The sequence below is a fragment of the Nyctereutes procyonoides genome, unplaced genomic scaffold (assembly GCF_905146905.1).
Source record: "Nyctereutes procyonoides isolate TBG_1078 unplaced genomic scaffold, NYPRO_anot_genome, whole genome shotgun sequence".
Taxonomy (NCBI): domain Eukaryota; kingdom Metazoa; phylum Chordata; class Mammalia; order Carnivora; family Canidae; genus Nyctereutes; species Nyctereutes procyonoides.
Window position 1 is genome coordinate 33667779 of NW_026575140.1, and position 25292 is coordinate 33693070.

The following is a 25292-nucleotide window of genomic DNA, read 5'->3' on the forward strand; positions in this document are numbered from 1 at the left end:
GCTAGAGGAAAGAAGGTGATATGAAGAAAACCATAAGGAAGAGAAAATACATTTACAGTACTGTACTGTAATTTATGGGAAAAACCCACATGTAAGTGGATCCATGCAGTTCATACCCGTGTTGTTCAAGAGTCAACTGCATCTCACTTCCCTGCTTAATCATTTCAGTAGCTTCCCAAATTCCCTACTTTAGCCTTTATGATCTGCCCAATTTTTCAGTTTCATTTTCATTATCACTCTCCCCCCACTTGTGTTGTAGTGACTGCTTTTGTTGTTCTTTAAACATACCAAGCTCCTTTCTCAGGATCTTTGCAGGATCCTCTTTGAATGGCCAGCTCCTTTTCTTCTTTTAATAAGATCTTAGCTTAAATTCAGCTGCTCTGATATGTCATACCTGACTGTTCTACCTAAAGTAGGTTCTTCCTATTACTTGCAATTATTTTGTCTATTTACTCCTTTTTCTACTCCCACTAGAAGAATATAAACTCAGTGAGAACAGGGCCTGGGTCGGACATGTCCACCCTTATACTCCTACTACCTTGAACAATGCTTGCCATGTCAGAGGAATTATCTAACATCCTCCTCTTCCTCAGACTCCTCAAGTTTCTGTCTGTATCTAATATTTGAAGCTCTGGAGCCTATTCTAGTCATGCTATCACTATATATCACCATGGGCCAGGGGCTCTGCTAGGTACCCTCCTCCCACCCCAGGATTCTCTTCAGTTATGTAAAGTCATTGGCCCTCTCCACTTTCTTTCCTACCTCCCCACCAGAGGTTCACAGAGGTCAAGTAATTTACTCAGAATCATATAGCTAGTATGTGAAGAAACCCTTGAGATTCAAACCCAGGCCTTTGTAGCTCTAAAGACTATGTTCCTTCTGCTACATCAGGTCATTCATCTATAATTGTTCCCTAACTATCAAACAACCAATAGGCAGACAGTTGTTAAATTCATATCTGTGTCACAGGTAAAATATAAATCTTGAGCCCAATCTCTGCTTATCTAATCACCATCAGTTCTTGCCTGGACTATTGCAGTAGTCTCTGCTTCCCTGTTTTGCAGCTTTATAGTTTTCCACCTGGCACCCAGATTTGTTTTTTTAAAACATGTAACTTAGATCTTGCTACTCTGTAGCTTATGCCATACAGTTCTTCTTATTATACTTAAAATCCAAACTCCTGGGATCCCTGGGTGGCGCAGCGGTTTGGCGCCTGCCTTTGGCCCGGGGCGTGATCCTGGAAGCCCAGGATCGAATCCCACGTTGTAATCCCACGTTGGGCTCCCAGTGCATGGAGCCTGCTTCTCCCTCTGCCTATATCTCTGCCTCTCTCTTTCTCTGTGTGTGACTATCACAAATAAATAAAATTAAAAAAAAAAAAATCCAAACTCCTAATAATAATAATAATAATAATAATAACAACAACCACCTAACTTTATTATCTTGCTCTGTGTGTTTCTGTGACCTTAGATCCTTCTACGCCTCTGCTCTGCGCCAGTCATACTGGCCTTCTTATAGTTCTTTTAACTGCCAAACTAGTTTTTTCCTTAAGTTTTTTATGCTGGAAGTTTAGAACTGGCTTCCCCACCTAAATCTTTATATGGCTAGCTCATTTACATAATTTAAAAGCTAATATCACCTCCTCAGAGAAGCCTATCTGACCAGGCTATCTAAAATAGAACACTGTAGGGGAAGGGAGGGAAAAATAAAATAAGATGAAATCAGAGAGGGAAACAAACCATAAGAGACTCTAAACTATAAGAAACAAACAGGGTTGCTGAAGGGGAAGTGCATAGGGGGATGGAGTAACTGGGTGATAGGCATTAAGGAAGGCACATGATGTAATGAGCACTGGGTGTTATATGCACCTGAGGAATCACTGAACTCTACCTCTGAAACTAATAATACACTATATGTTAATTCATTGAATTTAAATAAAGTAAAATTTAAAAAATAAAAATAAAATACCCAACAGACACATATTCTTTCTCTATATCCTCTTAACCTGCCTTATTTTCTTCATAGTTTTTTTTTTTTTTAGGTTTTATTTGTTTATTTATTTGAGAGAGAGAGAGAAAAAAAAAGAATGAGTGGGAGGGAAAAGCAGAGGGAGAAGGACAAGCAGACTGTGCTCTGAGTGCAGAGCCTGATGTGGGGCTCAATCCCACAACCCAGAGTCATGCCCTGAGCTGACATCAAGAGTTGAGTGCTTAACCAAATGAGCCACCTAGGTACTCCATTATATTTTTCATAGTAGCTTCCTTCCTTCCTTCATTTATTAGAGAGACAGTGCGTGTAAGAGTGGGTGGAGGGGCAGAGGGAGAGAATTTTCAAGCAGACTCCATCTCAGGACTCATGAGATGAGACTTGAGCCAAAACCAAGATTTGGATGCTCAACCAGCTGAGTGACCCAGCTGCCCTTATATTTATTTTTTTGCTTGTTTGTTGTCTCTCTCCCCAACTAGGGTAAATTTTTTTGGTTTACTTTATTTTTAAGGACAATGCCTAGTGTCTAGTGAGCACTCAGTATTTGTTAAAAAAAAATGGGAAGAAAAGCTTAATTGTTTTATGGACTTAATTATGATTTTCTTTGGTTAAGAGCCACAGCATCTCTGTTCTTAGGGATTTTTGAAAATTACTAGTGTTAAATGGTGAAAACCTTGTATCTGTATGACTCCATGGATTGAAATTGGTTCTTTTCTCCATTTTCTTACAGAACTCATCAGATTGAGGCTGTTCCAACCAGCTCTGCAGTGGATGGATTTAAGGCAAATTTTGTCTTTAAGGAGATTGAGAAGAAGCTTGAAGAGGTAAGTAAGATTTTTATAAAATTCTACCAGGAGGACTTTGAAGCTAGAGGAAGCAGATAATAGATTTCTGGTGTTTCTGTGAAGTGATACAAGTTAAAAATTTATATAATATTGTCAAGTAGTGAGTGTCTTTTGTATTTCTGAGTGTCTGTTATAGTTTCTTTGTAATTCTGGTAAGAGTGCATTTCAGAGATGTACAAGCCTCCATACTTGAGTTCTATAAAGAGCTATGGTGAAATGCTGTGATAATCTGAACTAGAGGAAAGGCTAGTCCTTGTTACTCTCCTCAGTCCTCTCTTTGTCAGGAAGATAATAATTTTGGACCAAGGTCATATGTAAAAGGATTCTCACTTATTTTGTGTAATTTCCCTTTAATTCAAAAGAATTAAAATTGAATTTTTAATTCAAAGACTTTACTTAGAACCATTAAAAAAGAATGTTTAAAATGTGTCTTTAAAAAGTACCTAATATCAACACTCCTTATAAAAAATCTCTCGTGCTTCAGTTTTTTCAGAGTAGTTTTTTTCTTGTAAAAATAATGCTAATTTAAAAGAAAATCACACAATATAGAACATATGAAAAAGAAAGTTAAAAATCTCTTGAATTTCCATCACTTAGAGTTCACTAAAATGTGAACAGTGGTTGACATTGTTTCAGACATCTCTCTTTGTATATGAATATGCAGTTCTACATAACTGGGATCATATGATACATGTTGGGTTTTTAAATTATACTCTGTATACAAATTTATTTTTATGTACAATAATTAGTTCTTGATAGATAATAATCATACAAAGGCAATCTAACAATAACTTTTATTAAAAAGAGAGCTATTCTTTTTTTTTTTTAAGAACTATTCTCTTTAAGCAAAATTACTACTTATATCATTGTTTCAAACCTAAAGGCATCTCAGGATATTATTACTGATTTTAATTTTCAAACCAAGAAGTCACAATTATAGTCACAGTTACACAATTCCAATTATACATCTATTAAGCTGACCAAAGTGGCTGAAATAAAAGGATTCAGAACTGGTAAGCTGTGTATTTCATTTGTGCTACAGTGTGAAAGGCATACATTGTGCGTATCTTCTAATTTATTGTAGCACAAAGAACTTATTAACATCTAAGGTGATTGCACTGTAGGTGGAAAACAATCAATGTGACTGATGTGTCTTGAAAAAAGACCCTGCGTTTCTGGGATTTTTGTGATCAATAACCTTCCTGAGGTAGAGGGGGCTAGGTTTGCCCATTCTGGGCAGGCAGGCATTGGCTCAGGAGCTGCAGACCTGTCCTGCCACCGTCTTGTGGGGATACACCTACATGGGGGTTAAACGTTTTTTATAACCCGCTTTTTTCTCTTGACAGTGTTCCATGCACATAAATATAAATCCTTACCATGAGTTTGAATGACCACCTAGTACACTTTGATTTTTATGTATCATAATCTATTTAACTAGCTTCCTATGGTGAACATTACTTGTATTTAAGTTTTTGCAAGTAAAGTAGTGGTATAATAAATTTCCTCTTTTTTCATCTTTAAATATTTAATGCCATGATCATCTTAGCATGAGTAATTAAAGGGGGAAATCGTTGAGTTGTTGGATATGTATATTTTGCATTTTGGTATATATTGCCAAGCTACCCACCAAAAAGAGCATACTGATTGACAAACCTCATAACAATTCATGGGAGTGACTGTTTTTTTCCTCCTCCTTTCTCTGGTGCTTTGTGTTGGCTGGTTTTTAAAAAATCTTTGCCAATCTAGTAGGAAAAAATATCTCATTATTGGTTTGTTTTTTAAGTAATCTACCCCCAACATGGGGCTTGAACTCATGACCCTGACATCAGGAGGCCCATGCTGTAATGACTGAGCCAGCCAGGTGCCCCTCTCATTATTGTTTAACTACCTTCATTATATTTGTCCACTAAACTGAAGTTGGACTCGGTAAGGGCTCAACTTGAATTTTTTTTCTTGCCAACAACATTTGCCTGCAGAGCAACCTATGGGATAATTGCTTCTGCCAAATTGTCCCATTTTTTTCGACTTTATTCTGTCAATAAAAATAATTAGAGAATATCTGATAGCTATGTGTCAGTCACTGAATACTTCATTATTGGGGTTAACAAAGAAGTGCTGTTTTTATTTCACAGTCTTAGCTTTGCAGTTGTATCCCTCCTGCTCCCATTTTAATTCTTTTCTCCTCCCTCTTAAACCTCACTTGAGCAGACCTTGTCCCCTTGTTTCCTTCCCACGATTGTAAGTTTCCTAAATGTTTGTAAGGACTAGAAAGTGAAAGTCTTGGAATCTTTTGTCAATTCATGCATTTTCTGCCTTAGCAAAGGAAATCTGGCCAGAGATTTTATTTCCACTTTTGTCTTAGTTAGCAATACCCTGTTGCCCTTTTTTGAATTCTGTCTTAACTTTTTGTTCCAGTTAAGTTTGAGACAGAACCTACTCCTTGACCTTTTGCCTACTCAGAAAGAAATACTTTTTTTCACTCAAGGAGCAAACTTAGAACTTTCTTAGTATTAATGAACTTTAGTTCTACAACAAATGTGTATTTTCTTTCCCCTTTTAGCTCTCTCCTTGTCCATTTCCTTACCCTGTCTCACATCTTCTTCAATGAAAAATGTTATTTTATAAAAGGATCAGTTGATTTTTTTTTAAAGGAGGACATTTGATTTTTTTATTATTTTTTTAAAGATTTATTTATTTATTTATTTATTCAGAGAGAGAGAGAGGCAGAGACACAGGCAGAGGAAGAAGCAGGCTCCATGCAGGAAGCCCGATGTGGGACTCGATCCCAGGTCTCCAGGATCACACCCCAGGCTGCAGGCGGCGCTAAACCGCTGCGCCACCGGGCTGCCCGGATCAGTTGATTTTTAAAAGTAACAGCAAGTGCAAATTAGTCTACATCTGTTTTAAGGAGGTGGGGAGAATTTCTCTCCAAGTATGCTAAGTAGAATTTCTAAATACTTGCTGGTGTTTTCCTGCTCTAACTTGTTGGTGTCTGTTCCTGAGGCATTATGCAAGCAGATGGCATGGATGCACCTAGAAATAGTCATTCATGGGCTGCTGGCCCCAAAGGAAGCCTGGCTCTTGGGTGGCCCACCATACTAGGATAATTAACCCACTCTTCTAGATTGTCTTCATGGAAACTTGAGGGATAAAAGATCTTAAGGAATGTGGAGAAGACTTGAATTTAAAATTCATTTATGGAGACACACTGCTTTCATAGGCTCACATTGGAATATTGATGTAACCTGCTTTGCAGAATGGTATGGTCAAACGACAAGAGCACTGAATTTGCAGTTAAACCAAACAGGGATTGAATTCTGGTTGTACTACTTACTAAGCATGTGTCCCTGCCTTTCAGGGAACAGAGTTTAGTGGGAAGACAGACATGGGGAAATTTTCCCCTGGAAAAAAAAAATAACTGTTTTAACAAGAAACATGGATACATGTGCAAATGGCTATCAAAGTGTCCAGTAGAGATAGAAGAGCCGTCCCAGAAGAATTAGCAAGTGAGTGGGGACTTCACGAGGTTCGAGGTTCGGGTGGAATGTAAATAGGAGGTGAGTGAGCTGGGACAGGGCATAAGCAAGAGCATGGGAGGCTCATATGTTTACGGAATTCAAGATGATCAGTATTGTTAGAACCTACAGCCTGAGGAGGATGAAAAAAGTGACTGAAGGTAAGAACAGATAAATATCCCTCAGATTATGACAAATCTTGAATGATATGTAAAGACAGACTTCCTCTTGTAGGCTCTGGGGAGCCACCTTTAAGAAATTCACACCTGAAAGTGTTAGATGGCTTATGTTAGTGTGTTAGATGGGTTATATTAGTGTTAGATGGATTATGTTAAATGGATTACTTGGCAATAGGAGACAGAATAGTCCGAAGCATTCTTAACCTGTATGAGCGTTAGTTTTTTCTGCTCAGTGAGCTGATATTAATATCTGTCCACCTACTTACAAGGTTTTATGGAGATTAAAGAAATAATGTATATAAAAGGATTTGAACACTTTATAGCTCTAAAAAGATTATAATTGTCGTTAATAATTTCTCCTAAAGCTAACTTAGAATGATTTGAGTGAGATATTTTAAGGGAAGCCAAAATAAGAATTCCTCTTTAAAAATCTGACAAGATATTTTGGTTTCTTGGTTTAACTAGAAAATAGTAATAGTTAATTCCAAGACACCCACGTGTAGGAAATGCCCCCATGATAGTCAAGATAGGTAGGCCTAGACTAAATATTTTTAGAATAGCTTCTTTGGAGTCTAAGACACATGGTTGTTTCTGAATAGGTTCAGGTGTGTTATCTAGTATAAATAAGAAAAAGATTGACATGCCCATTAGGATAACTAACATTAAAAAGACAAAAGCCTGGGGTGCCCGGCTAGTTCAGTCAGAAGAACATGCAACTCCTGATCTCCAGGTCTTGAGTTCGGGCCCCACATTAGGTGTAGAGGTTACTAAAAAAAAAAATTAAATAGTCTTAAAAAAAATAAAATAAAAACACAAAGGTCTGTGCAGTGTGCAAAAATTGAACCTTCATTCATTGGTGGTTGGATTGTAACATGGTGTAGCTACTTTAGAGAACAGTTTGGCCAGTTTCTCAAAAGGTTAAACATTATCCTATGATGCAGCAGTTTTACTTTTAAATATATACTTAAAAAGAAATTTGTACACAAATGCCCATGAAGTATTGTTCATAATAGCTAAAAAGGGGAAGCAATTAACAACTGATGAATGACTAAATGAAGTGTGCCACATCCATACAATGGAATGTTATTTGGTCATAAAAATTCCATGCATCAGCATGGATTGGAATGACCTTAAAACATTTTGCTGAGTGAAAGATGCTAAGTGAAAGTCACAAAAGACCATGTATTGTGTGATTCCATTTATATAGTATGTCCAGGATGAGCAAATCTACAGAGATAGAAAGTAGATTGGTGGTTGTCAGAGACTAGCAGGAGGGAAGTAGAGGGCAGTGATGGCCAATGGCTATGGGTTTCTTTTGGGGTGATAAGAACATTCTAAAATTAGAAAATGGGGGACGCCTGAGTGGCTCAGGGGTTGAGAAGCCCGCCTTCGGCTCAGGGGGTGATCCCGGATTCCCGGGTTTGAGTCCCGCATAGGGCTCTTTGCATGGAGCCTGCTTCTCCCTCTGCCTGTGTCTCTGCCTCTCTCTGTGAGTGCCTCTCATGAATAAATAAATAAAATCTTAAAAAAATAAAATTAAATTAAATAATGGTGCTAGTTGCACAACTTTGAATATACTAAAATACCACAGAATTGTATACTTTAAAACAAACAAAACACAACGAAAAGAAAGAACTTAGGCCAGGTTCTCTGCTTACATAGAAACAGAGGTTAGGGCAGCCCCGGTGGCACAGCGGTTTGGTGCCGCCTACAGCCTGGGGTGTGATCCTGGAGACCCGGGATCAAGTCCCATATCAGGCTCCCTGTGTGGAGCCTGCTTCTCCCTCTGCCTGTGTCTCTGCCTCTATCTCTCTGTGTCTATGAATACATAAAAATAAAATCTTAAAAAAAAAAAAAGAAACAGAGGTTAGTATCTGATATCAGTCTATGTAAGTTCCTCAGGAATAATAATTATTTGAGTATTTCAGGTACTTATACCATAGTGCCTGAACATAGTAAACACTTCAGTCTTTTTTAAAAGAATGAATATTAGACAAACCATAAGAGACTCTTACTTCTCGGAAGAAAACTTAAGGTTGCTGGAGGGGAGGAGGGTGGGGGAATGGGGTAACTGGGTGATGTGATGAGCCCTGGATGTTAATATGCAGTGGATGAATAACTGAACTCTACCTCTGAAACTAATGATATGTTAACTAATTGAACTAGTTGAGCTATTTGTTAACTAATGATATGTTAACTAGTTGAATTTAAGTAAAATAAGCTAAAAAAATAGAAGAATAAATATTATGATACCAAAAGGAAGAATCTTATATCTAAATTATTGCAGGGATGTAAGGCTGAAATAAAGAAGGTGGGAAATAAAAACTACTAGAAATTATAAGAGAAAAAAATTATAAGAGAATTCAAAAGGTAGCCAATTCCAAAATATTCAACGATTAATATGTTATTTATGTATTTGCCGTAACCCACTAACCCCACCCCCACCCCCAAATAAAAGACTTTGCTCTCAGAACCATTTCTCTTTAAGTTCTGATTGTGGGAAGCCAGAAACACACGTAAAAGAATTTACCTGCAAAAAAAAAAAAAAGGGAGTGGGGGTTCCTACATTTAGACAGGCCAGAGTGAATCTTTCAGAAATTGAGATAAAGGAAAGCTACTTCAGTAGACCATGCTGCTGTGCTACCCTCATTCTCTCTTTTCTTCTACCAGTTGTGTTGGGAAAGCCATTTTTAACAAAAGATTTGGCAAATTAGGGAGTTGTTGCCTTTCAGATTTTTCTGGGTAAAAGATCCTGAAGGAGCTTGGGGACTGCTGCTGGCCCAGCTGCTCACATCATATATCTATTTAAACATTCAATGTAGAGAAAAAGGCTGAGAAACAAACTTAATACAACTCCCAGAATTTTGGTTTTTTATTTTTTGTTTATTTTTTCCTGTCCAGGAAGGGGAAGAGTTTGTGAAGAAAATCGGTGGTATTTTTGCCTTCAAGGTGAAGAATGGCCCTGAGGGGAAAGAAGCTACTTGGGTGGTGGATGTGAAAAATGGCAAAGGATCAGTGCTTCCTAACTCAGGTCAGTGCAATAATGACTTCATTAACAGGAGGCTTGAACAAATACACAAGGGAAAATGGGGATCTGCTTTGGTGTTTTCCAAAAGGGCTGGCTTCAGAGGCATAGGACCTTGTTAAAAGAACTAGAGAATCCTTAGGGAAAGGGATAGGTCACAGCTACCTCTTCCCAAAGATTGGGAGCCTCCATCACAGAGTTGCCAATTTTAGGCCTTAGAATTTACACAGACTTGGGTTGGGGTGCTGGCCTTACCACTCACATATTCTGGCTTTGAACAAATTATTTAACTTCTCTTAGCCCCAGTTTTCTCATCTGTAAATGAGAATAATAAATGGTACCTATATCATAGGTTGATGGAAGGATTAAGAGAATTATCTCTTAAGTATCCTATAAAGCACATGGTCCAGCATATGGTTACATGGCCTCAAAAGTCCTATCTATAATCACTATCCATTTCCTCTCATCCTAGTCTTTCTTGAACCTACTCTAATCACTTTTTATCCTCATCACTGTTCCAAAACTATTCTTATCCAGGTCACAAGTGACCACCATGTTGCTAAATTTAGTGGTTAATTCTCAGCCTTCATGATATATTTGTAGGCTTTCCTTTTACTCATTGGCTGTTTCTTCCTGGTTTCTCTTCCTATTTTCTCCTCATCTCCAAATTTCTTAATGTTGGTGTACTCCAAGGTTCAGTTCTATCTCTATTCACTCCCTGGGGATCTCCTCGAGTCTCTTGCATTTATTTATTTATTTATTTTATTTATTAAAATGATTTTATTTATTTATTCATGAGAGACACAGAGAAAAAGAGGCAGAGGGAGAAGCAGGCTCCATGCAGGGAACCTGATGTGGGACTTGATCCCAGGTCTCCAGGATCGCACCCTGTACTAAAGGCAGCACTAACCCACTGAGCCACCAGGGCTGCCCAAGTCTCAGGCTTTTAAAACCATCCCTACACTGATGACTCCCAGATATCTTCAGCATGGACTCAGCCACTGAACTCTAAGGTGTATATCCAACTGCTTAACTGACAAGTTTACTTGGATACTTGATAGTTATGCTGAAGCTAATATGTATAAAACTAAACTCCTGATTTGCTCCTACTCCCCTTTAATATTCTTCCCACCATCTTCTCAATCTCTATAAATTGCTTCTCTGTCCTACCAGTTCCGAGGTCAAAACCTTGAAGTTCTCATTGACTCCTCTTTTGCTCACATTGAGCAGTCTAATCCATCAGCAAATTCTGTTTTCCTCTACTACCTTGGTCTAAGTCTCTATCATTTTTCTTTTTGCCTGATTTTCCTGTTTCTAACCTTGCCCCCTGTAGGTTCTTCTCCACACACCAGCTGGAGTGATCAATCGGTCGATTGATTGATTGGTTTTTATTTTGGGGGGTGATTTATTTAATTAATTTATTTTTTTTTTTTGGAGTGATCATTTTGAAACTTAAGTTTGATTGTGACCTTCCTCTGCTCAAAACCATCCACAGGCCTTTAGCTCACTCAGTAAAAGCCAGAGTTCTTATCCTGGCATCACACGATCTGGCCCTTCTTTTCTTTTCTTTTCTTTTCTTTTCTTTTCTTTTCTTTTCTTTTCTTTTCTTTTCTTTCTTTTCCTTTCTTTATTTTCTTTTCTTTCTTTTCTTTTCTGATTTTATTATTTATTCATGAGAGAAACAGAGAGGCAGAGACACAGGCAGAGGGAGAAGCAGGCTCCTCACAGGGAGCCTGATATGGGACTCGATCCCGGAACTGGGATCATGCCCTGAGCCAAAGGCAGATGCTCAACCACTGAGTGACCCAGGTATCCCTGGCCCCATTTTTCTCTGTTTTACTCCACTCTCCCTCACTTTGCTCCAGTCACATTGACCTCCTTGCCATTGCTGAAACTTGGAGTGTTCCCAAGTTAGAAGCTTTCTACTGTGTTCCCTCTGCCTGGAATCGTCTTCCCTTGGATATCCTCACAGCTTGTTCTCTCATTTCCTTTGGATCTTTGCCCAGATGTCACCTTCTCAATGAGTACTTCCTTAACCTTAATGCTTTTATTTTATTTTATTTTATTTTATTTTATTTTATTTTTATTTTTTTAACCTTAATGCTTTTAAATCACATCTCTGTTACCATTCCTGATTGTCCTTTCCTGCCTTATTTTTATTTATAGCACTTACTGCCATCTGATGTACTCTCTAATATTTTGCTTATTTCCTTATTGTCTGTCTCACCCATTTGAATTGTAAGCTGCATGAAGACAGAGTTTTTTGCCTGTTAGGTTCATTGTGGCATCCCCATTGCCTACAATAGTACCTGATACGTGGCAGGCCTTCAGTAAAAGAAATAGTTTAAAAATGTACAGCAAAATGAATGAATGGTGCTCAGTAAGCATTCAGGAGGTTACATTTTATATGTTGTATTATATGTATTTCATATGTTCATTTCTCACAAAGAGTCTGGTATTATTAAGAAACATGATTTATGAGGACCACTTTTTTGAGAGCTTAAAATACTGTGCTATGAACTTTGAGAGTGATTTGATTTATAATCAATCCAGTTAAAGCTTTTTAAGTAGAAAAGAAAAGTGAGGGCTGTATTTTAGAGGATGAAGCAGGTGTATTAGATCTGATGAATTGGAAAGGGAGAAATCAGATGCAGAGAGAGCAATTGGGGAGATGGACGTTGCCATGTCTAAGTGAGCAAAAAGGATAGCCTGAGTGTTGGCAGTGAGAAAAAAGATGTTGTTACATTGTAGTTACCAGGGTATTTGGGGTGAAGTTGATGGAACCCGGCAGCTGTGTAGGAGAAGGAAGTCTATCAAAGATGGGAGAGTTTTGTTACTGATACATTATTGAGTGGTGCATGATATCAGGAGCACAGAGGGAAGGCTAGCAAGTGGCAAGGAGGGACGATACTTGTTTCTCTGAGAGGGTAGATAAATATTCAGGGGCACTCTGAGGTAGAAAGGATGTTGGCAGAGCTCTTGGAATAGAGTTTAGAGCTTGGAGAGAGGAGAAAATGTTATGAGTAGTGCTTTTGAATAAGGAATCAATTAGAATAGAAGAAAGGCAGTAGTAAGGGCATCTTATATGGGCAGCATGGTGGTGTTGTGGAAAGTTCCCGAATGATATATATAGTCACTTTTTTTCCCTTCAAATGGGTAGGCAGAAAAAGAACTGTAAGTTTGCATTTTATGAGCTGCCATTCCAATGTGGTGTAGGAAGAAAAACAATGCTTTGTCTAGATTTAAGCTTTTATTTTTTTTAAAGGTGAAATTTTATTTTATTTTATTTTTTTTATTTATTTATGATAGTCACAGAGAGAGAGAGAGAGGCAGAGACACAGGCAGAGGGAGAAGCAGGCTCCATGCACTGGGAGCCCGACGCGGGACTCAATCCCGGGTCTCCAGGATCGCGCCCTGGGCCAAAGGCAGGCGCCAAACCGCTGCGCCACCCAGGGATCCCTAGATTTAAGCTTTTAAAAATAAAAAGAACTTTTGGAAAATAGTTATTTCAGGATTATATTCTGATATGCCCAGGCAGATGATAAGGCGATATTCTAAAAAAATTTGTTTTTTGTTATTGTTTGTCATGAAAGATAATATGTTTGTGGAAAGTTATTATATAATTTCAGAAAACCTTGTATGTACCCTGGCTGTGAGCTCTCCCCATATTAGGTGCCCCATCCCATACCTGAAGGGATTTTACCCCTGGAGCAAGGTAATTTCTGCTGAAACTGACACTTGTTGGCAGCTAGGAGTGGTGTTGAAATATGGACTTACCCAGTAAAAGCCACCATTGGAAATTGCCAGCTTCTTTTACATCAGCCAACAAATGCCCATTTGTTAGGGATCAGGTATGTTAAAGCATTAATAACCTGTCCTAGTTTGAACTACCACCTTAAAGAGAATTGCTAGTTCTTTTGGCATGTACACAGTGTTGAGAGGTTTACTTACTGTTGACGAAGTAAGATTTCCTTAAAAGTATTTCATTTGCTTATATTCTAAGAGTTTGGTAATGATTTACAGGTGCTTATATTAAGGACTTCTAGGTTTTATGCATTTTCCATAATCTTTTCCTCCTGCCTGGTGTCTTTGTCTATGAATTCCGCCCCTCCCTCTGCTCTTTTAAAACAACTCATATAGCATATCTCTAGGAAGCCAACTTTGATTCATCTAACATGACACAGTATCTTTCGTTCATTTTTTCTGCCCTCTCAGCATCTACTTGAATTCTCAACGCTGCCCCATTGTGGGCAACATGATCTAGAAGGGCTCAGGATCTTGCATCCCCAAGGTACAGTAGAAATTGCATAGCCTTCGGAGACACTCAAACTGAGTTCAGACTATAGCTGTGTCACTTACTAGGTGTATACCTTCCCTGAGTCCAAAGGTCTTGTCTAGAAAATAGAATAATTTCTATCCATGGAGCTGTTGTGGGGATTGAATGAAATATATAAAGCCCTTTAGCGTAGCAAGTGCTCAATAAATCATTGCTTCCTCCCCCGTACATATATTAAACATTAATTTAATCAATCAATCAATTAATTAATTAATGTGAGACTTGTCCAAGACTCTGCAAAAGGACTTGGGGAACTGAGGAAGCATCTGGATTCATCAGATCCTGATGAACTGGTGAAGGCCCAATTAAAACTGAGCTGTCAGGGCACCTGGGTGGCTCAGCTGGTTAATCATCCGACTCTTGCTTTCAGCTCAGGTCTTGATCTCAGGGTTGTGAGTTCAAGCCCTGTGTTGGATGTGGAGCCTACTTAGAAACAACAACAAACTGAGCTATTCAATGTTTGTATCCTTCCTATAATGATAGGAAGCCATAGAACTTGGGAGTAATGAGCTTCAGTAGCAGGAATCTGCTTTCAGATCTAGCTCAATCTAGCTGTGTGATTGTGGGCAAGTTGTTTGACCTCTCTAATCCTCATAGAGTTGTTGTAAAGATCAAATGAGTCCATGTATGTGAAGCGCTCAATAGATGCTGATCTTACAGCAGCAGCAGACTTCATTTTCCTAAACTTAAATTTTTTTAGAGGTGGGAAGAGAGAGAAGCAGCAGGGGCAGGCAGATAGAGAGGGAGCGAGAGAGAATCTTAAGCAAGCTCCATGCCCAGCACAGAGCCCAACATGGGGCTTGAGATTATAACCTGAACCAAAATCAAGAGTTGGATACTTAACCAGCTAAGCCAACCGAGTACCCCTACACTCACTCTTCAATGACCAAGAGTCCTTTCTTGGAATATTCGGATCAAGTCCAACTATAAATCAAGTCCGAGGATCTCAGTTTGCTAGCTTTTGTTCCTCCTGTTCTTTGAGGATATAAATCTACGTGAGAACTGAATTTTCGAGACTGTAAGTCCCTTCGTTTTCAAAGCTTCAAACCTTTTTTTTTTTTAATAGTAAGAAAATTTTGTTAGAAGCAAAAATGGAATAGCTGTTGAATCTCAGTCTTTTAGGGGCTATCCCTGAGTTTTAAGACATATAATAAAACTTACAACTTTCAATCATGTTTGAACTATTTGATAATATGGGTATGCTGTGCTTTCATAACTTAACTGCTCTCTTAGCCCGTTGGGGCTGCTGTAACAAAATACCACAGACTGAGTAGCTTATAAACAACAGGAAGTTGTTTCTCACAGTTCTGGAACCTGGAAGTCCAAGATGGTGGAAAGGGCTGGGGGTCTCTTCAGGGACTCTTATTAGGCACTAATCCCATTCATTAAGGTCCACCTTCCTGACCTCCCCACCTGCTAAGACCATCACATAGGACATTAGGATTTCAACATAGGAGTTTTGTGGGGTACACAAACATTCAGACCATAGCAACCCCTAATCTCTTAATTAAGGCACAGATTATCTGATTAGCTATTGGGCCATGATTTGATCATCTTTTGAATGCTACATAATCTACTTATTCAATGGATTGATTGCCCTTATGTGTCAGGCACTCTTCAAGGACCTGGGATATAGCAGTGGACAAAACTGACAAGGGCCCTGGCCCTGTGAAGTGTCTGTTCTAGTGGACAGATACAGACAGAAAAACATACAAATAAGTAAGGCAGTTTGACATAAATGCAATAAAGAAAAGTAAAACAGTAGTAAGCTAGAAAGCAACTTGGTTTCAGGGAAAGGCCAACTTTAATTTGAGGAGGAGCCAACTGTTAGAGGACTATGGTCATATTAATTTTCTAAGACACTGCTGACAGATTTTTTTTTTCTTGGTGAATTTTTCCTTTTGCACTTGAAACTTACTTGTCCAAGGTAGACATGGTTGATTTAGCAATGAGATATTAGTCTTTGTTGTATACTTTTTTATTCATTGTACTTTGATATTAAAGTTAATATTTTTAGGGGCACCTGGGTGGCTCAGTCTGTTAAATGTCCAATTCTTGATTTCGGCTCAGGTCATAATCTCAGGGTCATGAGATGGAGCCCTGTGTCAAGGTCCACACATGCTTGGTGGTGTCTGCTTCTCTCTCTCTCTCTTTCTCCCTCTCTCCCCAATCCCCATTTCTCCCCCTCCCTCCCTCCCTTTCGTTTTCCCTTTGCTTTTACCCCCTCTTGTGCTCTCTTTTTCTCTCTCTCTAAAATAAACAAATCTTTAAAAAAATTAGAAAAGATAGAGAAACAAAATGGAAAAACTACTCTCCTATAATTCCACCATCTATGTTAGGAGTTGATAAACTATGGCCTGTGGGCCAAATCCAACAACCTACCACCTGTTTTTTTGTTTGTTTTGTGGAAAATTTGTATTGAAGTCTAGCTTATAATAAAAGGCATAAATATGCAGTGTACAGCTTGATAAGTGTTTACAGATGAATATATCTCCCAGATCAAGCTGCACAATGTTGCCAGCAATCTAGAAGCTTCTCTTACGCCCCCTGCTAATCTCTCCCACAAGAAACCACTATTCCAGATTCTGTCACCGTAGATTGATTTTATTTATTTTGGAAATTCATTTACATGGACTCATATAGTATTTATTTTCTTAGGTTTGTCTATTTTTTGCTCAGCATCATAAGATTCTTTAATATTGTTGTATGTAGCAGTAGTTTGCTTTTGCTATGTGAATGCCCCAGAATTTATTAATTCCATGGTTGATATATCTTTTCAGTGTTTCCATTTTGGGGCCTTATGAATAAAGCTGTTATGAACATCCTTATATAGGTCTTTTAGTGGATGCGTGTACTCATTTCCACTTGGCACGTAACCAGTAGAAATACTAGGTCATAAGGTACATTAGAGCCAAACAGTTTTTGATGTGAATATAGTATTTTACATTACCCTCCACATTCCATGAGAGTTTCTTTTGCTCCACATTTTTGATAGTACCTGGTACTAGCAGTTGTTTTGTTTAAGTCAGATTCATTGAGGTATAATTTAATACAGTAAGATCTACCCTTTTTAAGATGTATAATTCTATGAATTTAGACAAATGCATATAATTGTGTAACCATCACTAAAAATCAAGAGATAAAATATTTCCACCACCCTGAAAAGTGTTCTCATGTCCCTTTGTAGTCAATCCCCTCCTCCCACACTCAGGCCCTGGCAACCACTACTCTGATATCTGTCCATGTACCTTTACCTTTTCCAGAATGTCATACAAATGGAATCACACAGGATGTAGTTTTTGTTTTATTTAAAGGTTTTATTTTTAAGTTATCTTTATACCCAAAGTGGGACTCTAACCTACAACCTTTGAGATCAAGAGTCACACGCTCTACTGACTAAGCCAGCCAGGTGTCCCCAGTATATCGTTTTTGAGCCTGCTTCTTTAACCGAGATTCATTCACTTTTTTCCAAAGGTCAGATAGTTACTGTTTTATATCGGGATAGTACATTTCATATTTCAACCAAAAGACAAAAATGCAGTTTAATTTAAACAGAAAATAATGGCATCTCCCAGATGCCTTATTTCTAAATCAACCATATATACCAATTCTGTTCCTTTCCCCCCCTCACCCCCCCAATTCCAGCCCATAAGCTTTGCCCAAAGTCTTGAGTCTTCCATGCCATAGGACATCCGACATCCTGGACTTGTGAAGCACATGAATGTAGCAATTAAAACACTTGAGAGGTCTAGCAAATGGCATTTGAAAGGGACCTCAAAGTGCAGTATATCTTTTTAAACATGTTACAGACTGAGCTGGTTCTTTGAACACTATCACTCTGCTTAAATTTGAGAAGCAGGCTTTAAAAATGCAAAGCATGTAAGTTATATTTCAGTGCAGATCTTCAGCTGGTCATTGGAAAAGATTTCAAAAATAAAAAAATATACTTAGTGTCACCTGCCCCTCCCTCCTACCCGAAGCTAAAATGAAGGAAAAACCAGAACAAAACAAAAACAAAAGAATTGCAGATGACTTTGGAATCCTTTAGGAATCCACTACTTCCGATTAAAAATGTTTAATACATTGGAGAATCATTAAAATGAAAAAAAAAACACAAAAGTCTGCTCTTCATGTATAGAATAAGCTGCTGTGTAGAATATGTTTGAACTTTGAGTTCTTCTGGAAGGCTCTGGCGACATTGGGAGGCTGGGGGCGGTGTTTCTTTTTGTGGCTGAGTAGTTTATCCATTCATCAGTTGATGCAAATTTTTTCCCAGCGTTTGGCCATTTGAATAAAGCCACTATGAGCATTCACATACAGTTTTTTCTGTTTGGACTATGTTTTCATTTCTTTTGGTTAAACACCTAAATGTGGGATTGCTAAGTCATGGCACGTGTATGGTTAGTCTAAGAAACTTCTAGACTTTTTTTTTAAGATTTTATTTATTTATTCATGAGAGACACATAGAGGCAGAGACACAGGCAGAGGGAGAAGGAGGCTCCTCACAGGGAGTATGATGTGGGACTCCATCCCAGGACCCCAGGATCACGCCCTGAGCCGAAGGCAGATGCTCAACCACTGAGCCACCCAGCTGCCCTTTCTAGACTGTTTTTTAAAGTGGCTGTACCGTTTTACTGTCCCTCCAGCATTGCATCAACTTTTCAGTTGCTCCATATCCTAACCAGCACTAGGTATTGTCTTTTTATTTCCTTTTTTGCCCATTCATTCTAGTAGATATATAATAGTATCTCATGTTTGCTTTTAATTCGCATTTCCCTGATGAGTAATGAAGTTGAACACAGTTTCATAGGCTTTTTTGGCCATTTGGAGATCTTTTGTACAGTGTCTGTTATTTGCCTGTTTTTATTTATTTTTTATTTATTTTATTTTTTGCCTGTTTTTATTTTAGATTATCTAACCTTTCCTAATTGAGTGATAGGAATTTTTTTTAATATAGTCTGGATACAAGTTTTTTTTTTTTTTTTTTTGGCAGATACATGAATTGTGTATATCCTCTCCTTCTCTGTCTACTACCTATTTTGAAAATTTTATTGGCACACAGCCACACTCATTTGTTTATATATCATCAATGGTGGTTTTTGCACTACAGTGGCAGAGGTGCATAGTTGTGATAGAGACCTAGTAGCTTTCGGCAGAGTCTAAAATACTTAGTGGCCAATCTTTTACAGGAAAAGTTTGATAACTCCTGCTATAGATAACTGTATACTCTTTTTTTTTTTATTACTATATAGCAACTGACCACAAAGGTAGTGGCTTAAGACAACACATGCATCTATTACCTCATAGTTCCCGGGGCTGAGTTGGCTGCGCGTAGCTGGGTCCTCTGCATAGGGTTTTACAGACTTCAGTGAGGGTATTGGCCTGGGCTAGGTTCTCATCGGGAGGCTTGACTGCAGAAGGGTTGGTGTCCAAGTTTACTCCGGTTGCTGGAGATTCATTTCCTTGCAGCCATGGAGAATGATAACTTGAGTTTTTTTACTGGCCATAGGCCAGAGTCTGCCCTCAGCTCCTAACAGCCAGCACCACACCACATGGTCCTTTGCATATATGCACTTCACAGAACAGCAGCTAGTTTATTCAAGGCCAGCAGGAGAGACAGAGAGTCTTCTAGCAAGACAGAGTCTTATATAGGATGACATCCCATCTCCTTTGCCACATTCTCTTGGCTAGAAGCAAGTCACAGGTCCTGCCCATATTCAAGGGCACATACAAAGGCCTGAACACCAGGAGGCGGGCATCACAGGGGTCACCTTAGAGTCTGGGTGCCACAGTAACTATTATTAATATATTGGTATCTAAGTTTATAGATGTTTTTTCCTATGCATATATAATTGAATATCTGTTTTTAAAGCAGAAATGGGACCATGCTCACAGTTTGTTTTGTAACTGGCTTGTATGACAGTATCATGCATGGTACAGTGTAACGTGAACATTTTTTCAGGTCAATAAATGTAGATCCACATCATCTAATGATTGCATTGTATCCCATCATATGAATATGTAATTCCTTTTAAAGATTTATTTATATATTTGCGAGAGAGCACAGGCAGGAGGGACAGAGGGAGAGGAAGAGAGAATCTCAAGCCAACTCCGTACTGAGTACAGAGCCTGACACAAGGCTCAATCTCATGACCCTGAGATTACTACGTGAGCCAAAACCAAGAGTCGGACACTTAACCGACTGTGCCACCCAGGCACCCTGATAATTAATCAATTCCCTCTTGTTAAATATTGAGGTTGTTTGTAATTTATGCCACATTTCACCAGGCTGCCATAGAAGAGTACATGAGTAATGTTTTCCCCGCACTGCTCCAGTACTGGAGGTGAATACCTGAAACTGAATACTCTCCTTGCTCTTCCTTCATATCTGTTTTAGATAAGAAGGCCGACTGCACAATCACAATGGCTGACTCGGACTTACTGGCTTTAATGACTGGTAAAATGAATCCTCAGTCGGTAAGTATAAAGGGGCTTATTTCCTCCTAGTAGGTGGGTCTTTGAGTCCATTCCATTTCATCTCCTGCCTCAGCCTTATACCATAAAGTGCAAAGTGGTCAAACTGACAAAACTCAATGTTCCATAAAATGTTACTTAACAAATGACAAACATTTGTGGCACAAGCCATGTGCCAGGCACTGTTTTGTGTCTTGTGTAAAACCAGATGAATTAGAAAGAGTTCTCCTGCACTGGACAGTCACAATTTGGTACTAGACAAATCTTTTTTTTTTTAATTTTTTTTATTTATTTATTTACTTATGATAGTCACAGAGAGAGAGAGAGAGAGGCAGAGACACAGGGAGAGGGAGAAGCAGGCTCCATGCACTGGGAGCCCGATGTGGGATTCGATCCCGGGTCTCCAGGATCGCACCCCGGCCAAAGACAGGCGCCAAACCGCTGCGCCACCCAGGGATCCCCGGTACTAGACAAATCTGTAAAAGAGTAAGTGTATCCGAATATCCACAGTGCTATGCCTAGCTTATGGACAGCAGTGGGCGGAGCCATGTCTCCCTGGACCATCAGAGAAAGTCTCACAGAGGAAGAAACACTTAAACTGAGTATAAGAGTGACCAGAAGTTAGCAGTGCACAGATGGAGAGTGGGAGCAATCCATGGGGAGGGAGCAGTGTGAACAGTGTGAACAAAGGCGTGACCTTTTGCATTTCATCTCTCTGCCCATGCTCTCTTTGTCCAAACTGCCTTCCCTGACAAACTCCTTTTCTTTCCAAATTAGCTTACATATTATCCCCAAAGACCTTCTTACAAGTTGCTGGGGGACTGTAGCCAGTCCCTCTTCTGGGCAATCAATTGGAAGAAAGCTTAGCACTTGTCACATGATATTAGTCATGATGTGCCTATTTCCTTTCCATTAGATTGTGAGTGTCTCAAAGGAACAAACCACATTTTGTTTGTCCTCATGTCTCAAGATCTTAGCACGGTGTCTGACATTTTTAGGTTTTCACTCAACAATTGCTTAATTTGTATTCGTCTGAATACAATTTGATTAAATTGTATTTGTCTGAAATGTATTTATGTCTCTTGTGGATTTTCCTGGTCCCCAAATCATCAAGGGTCTTCCTATATCATTAGCCAGTGTTGAACAGACTTGATACACTGAGCTTTCATTAGCCATGGGGGAAGAAGAAAAAAAAAAAAGAAACTGAGGTGCTGCTTTCCATTGTAAACTTATTGTTTTGTTGCCTCAGCCTGATTTGTTTTAGGTCTTATTCCAACAGCCTCCTGGTAATTCAAAGGATTGGATAAAACAACAATCTGACACACACTAATATTCCTTTTTAAAATGCCTTCGCCAAGCAACTAAGCCTATTGTAGTTGATGCTTTGACAAGTGAGAAACTTGCATCTGTGATGTTTCAGCTTAATATACACCATTGGCATTGACATCTCTACCCTCAGAGCCTGCTCCAAAAATTCTGGACACAACAGAGGCCACCAGTATAGGAGCTGGCTGTCTTCTTCCTTCCCACCCACTGTTCCTTGTTCCACTGTGCACTCTCCATGCACTCCCTTGGCAGGGTGATCAGACTTCACACATAAGCTACCCTGGTTCTTGGTTTATCTGTTTACCGCCCATTTTGGAGGGCAAAGTATCAGCATTTTCCTGAGCACCTGTTAGCACCCAAAGGAATTAAAGATAAAAATGGCAGATAATTCTATTAATATGCTAATGGTCTTCCCTTATGCTTAGAGGATTTGACTGGAAACCGTTAAATGCATTGGAAATTATAATATCAGTGTTTGGCTACAGTTGAAACAAAGCAGTGTGCTCTCCAGTGTAAAGCACACACAATACCTAGGGGCCAGATTAAAATGATCCTTGTGTTTGGATATTGTGAAGACTCATGTTTTCTCTATAATAATTAGTAAATAAAAAGTCACTTTCTCTTTTTATTTTAAAGAAAGGAAAGATGGGGAGTTTCTCTTTTAGGTGCTACTGGTCCATATTTTTTAAGGACATATGTTAAATATATCGTGTTCTGAGACACCGGACCTTTAAGTCATCAGACAGAGAAGGCTGTGTGCCATATAGAAAGGAAATATTTAGTTTGTCCAGACAGAGGAGGGGGAAAAAAAAGGAATTAGTCACCCTTACCAGGAGGTGTAGACAAAGCAGAGTTCTGTGCATTCCTAGGGATAAGGTAAAAGAGCTCCTACGTCTTTATTATACTTGCTTAAAAAGCTAAGACTACCAAAAACTTGTTGCATGTAGCTCTTCCTTATTTTAACAATTGAGTTAGAAGACTGAGATCATAGCAGGGAAATCATGCTGTGTTTGCAAATTCGCTATCATTTCTCTAAAGTTTTCCCGGGATTTTGTTACATGATAAATTTAGCAAACATCAAGTGATCAGTGATCTAATCACAGGCAATTGTTAAATGGAGCAAATTGTGGCTCTGCACTTTAGGGTTGGTTTGATTCTTCTTAAGCCAAAGATTAACACCAGCACCTCAGTCTCAGCAGGCTGCCTGTCCTCCCTCTGTAGGGAAAAATCCTTTATCATGTAGACCTAGAAAGGGGAAAAAAATTTGGTGACATTTCATCCACAGTGTATTGAACCCTTAGAGTATCTAAGTGTGTTATGAATGTGCTTTTTCTCTCAGCAGACTACTGAAAATTTCGGTTCATATATTTTTTTTCTGTTTTTAAGATTTTATTTTTAAGTAATCTCTATACCCAATGTGGAGCTCCAGTTCACAACCCAGAGATCGAGTCACGTGTTCCACTGACTGAGCAAGCCAGGGACCCCTCAGTTCATATTCTTGATCCACATGTAGTATTTTTCAACAAAATCCATCTATTTCAAACCCACTTTGCCTATTATTTGGAAAATGTACCATCGGTGACGAAGGCAGATAAAGGTAGACTCAATTTCTAAGAGAAGACATTTAGGAGAGATAGTCGTGTGACTGCTCTTAGTAAAGCATGCCTTTTACAAAGCCTTCCTTTTGAGGAATCTAGTTCTAAATCTATTCCAGAAAGCCAAGTTTCATATTTTGAAGAAAGTTTAAGAAACCTGGATAAATAAATGATCTCAGGGCTGGATCGCCTAGAAAGATCAGCAATCACAAAAAACACCAAGTAATAAATTTTCTTTCTTCTTACTCACAGGCCTTCTTTCAAGGCAAATTGAAAATCACTGGCAACATGGGTCTGGCTATGAAGTTACAAAATCTTCAGCTTCAGCCGGGCAAAGCTAAGCTGTGAAGAACTCTCTTTGCCTGCCTTTGAAAATTAAGATGAGATATATAGATATATATATCCATATATTTCATTGTCAAGGCTTGGACGGAAACTACACACTGGCAAATAGTGTGAGATTTGTCTTTAGGTGGGTGTGACCAATCTTGTTTTTCCTAAACTGGGGTGGACAGAGCCTAATAGTGTACTACTGCTTGCTGAATTGCATAGAACTGTGCATTATAAAGTTAATATGGTAATTATGGTTTGGGGTAAAACTGAGTTTCAGAATAAAATTAGGAACAGCAAAATCTAAAAACTATGTAAACAGAAGCTCTCATTTTGCTTATAAAGTATGCTTAAAGATCATTCTGCTAAAGATTCAATTTAAGTTTTCCTTTGGAGAACTAGGGAAGAAACCGAATACCAGGAGCTGGCCAATAATTAGTGTTGTGCACTTAATGACTTTAATCTATTTTTCATTAATAGTTTTTAAAATTCTGTAGCGGGCTGTTTAAAAAAAAACTTAAATTTTGCATTTCACGCCATCAAAATGGTACTTTCTTCCCAAATCAAAGTAAATCTGATCAGAGCCTGGGGGTGGTGGCGGGGAGTCTACAGCTGAATGCAGCCTATTTTTAAAATAAAAATATTTTTTAAATGAGTTTCCTTCTTGAAAAAAATCAGTGTATTGGTCAAAAAATGCTGTTGTTAAAAATAACTGAACAAATAAAGTTTGCTTTGAGATGCACAGGTTTCAAAGTATAATCTCGTATTTAATTCTGTAAAGCTCTCAGTCCCTTGTTCTCATTTTCCTTTTTCATATAAGTTTAATTAATTATGCACATTTAATTTATCTTTCTTCCTGTTTTTCTATCTAATGTACTCAGTAAGATACGGAGTAAAATAATGCTTTTGGAAGAATGTTTAATAGAAAATTAAAATAGCTTTTCCTGATCTCCTTTGTGTTTATCGTGTATGTTCTTTTTGTTCAGGGTCTTCTCACCAATGGAGATTAAGAGAAACATTGGGGGATTTAGAGTCCGTGTTATTCAGGTGTCATCTACTGGTTACTCTGACATAATGACTAATTCTTGACTGGGGAAGCAGGGTGTTGTAGTGGAAAGAGCACTTGGCCAGGAGACAAGAGTCTTGCTTCTTTTAGGCAAACAAGTAACTGCCTGCTGGGCCTGTTCACTAAACTGTTAAAATTGGGGATTAAGTAGATGGTCCCTTCTGCTCTGATAATCCTGTGAGTCTACTCAGAACCCAGCAGAACTCTTCTGGAAGTTATACAGACTCTACCTTTCTGCTGTTAACATGTTACTTCACCAAAAGGCAGTCAGAGCTAAAAAAAGCCAGGGCTCATTTGTCAGATATCCAGAGCCCGTGCTAATCAGATCAGGACTATGGGTCTGATCCCCTTCGACCATTCAGCTTTACATGTTCTGTGACCAGCAGAGAAGCATCTGGTGATGAGGAAAGACAGCACATTAAACCAATGTAAATTGATCTCGAGTTCTTTCTTCTTCTTTTTAAAAAAGATTTTATGTATTCATTTGAGAGAGTTTGAAAGAGCACAAGCAGAGGGGCAGAGGGAGAGGGAGAAGCAGACTCCCCTCTGAGAAGGTACCCCATGTGGAGCTCCATCCTGGGACATGGAGATCATGACCTGCGCCGAAGGCAAATG

General features: G+C 38.7%; 1 protein-coding gene across 1 annotated transcript in view; it reads left to right on the top strand.

The window, feature by feature from the left end:
- Nucleotides 1-24355, top strand: part of SCP2 (sterol carrier protein 2) — a 102653-nt gene extending 78298 nt beyond the window's left edge. The window contains exons 13-16 of the mRNA XM_055305047.1: nucleotides 2717-2810; nucleotides 9427-9556; nucleotides 20284-20363; nucleotides 23534-24355. Coding sequence (XP_055161022.1) covers nucleotides 2717-2810; nucleotides 9427-9556; nucleotides 20284-20363; nucleotides 23534-23629 — 400 coding nt within the window. The 3' untranslated portion in view covers nucleotides 23630-24355. The remainder of the gene's footprint in view (nucleotides 1-2716; nucleotides 2811-9426; nucleotides 9557-20283; nucleotides 20364-23533) is intronic.
- The last annotated feature ends 937 nt before the right edge of the window (nucleotides 24356-25292 follow it).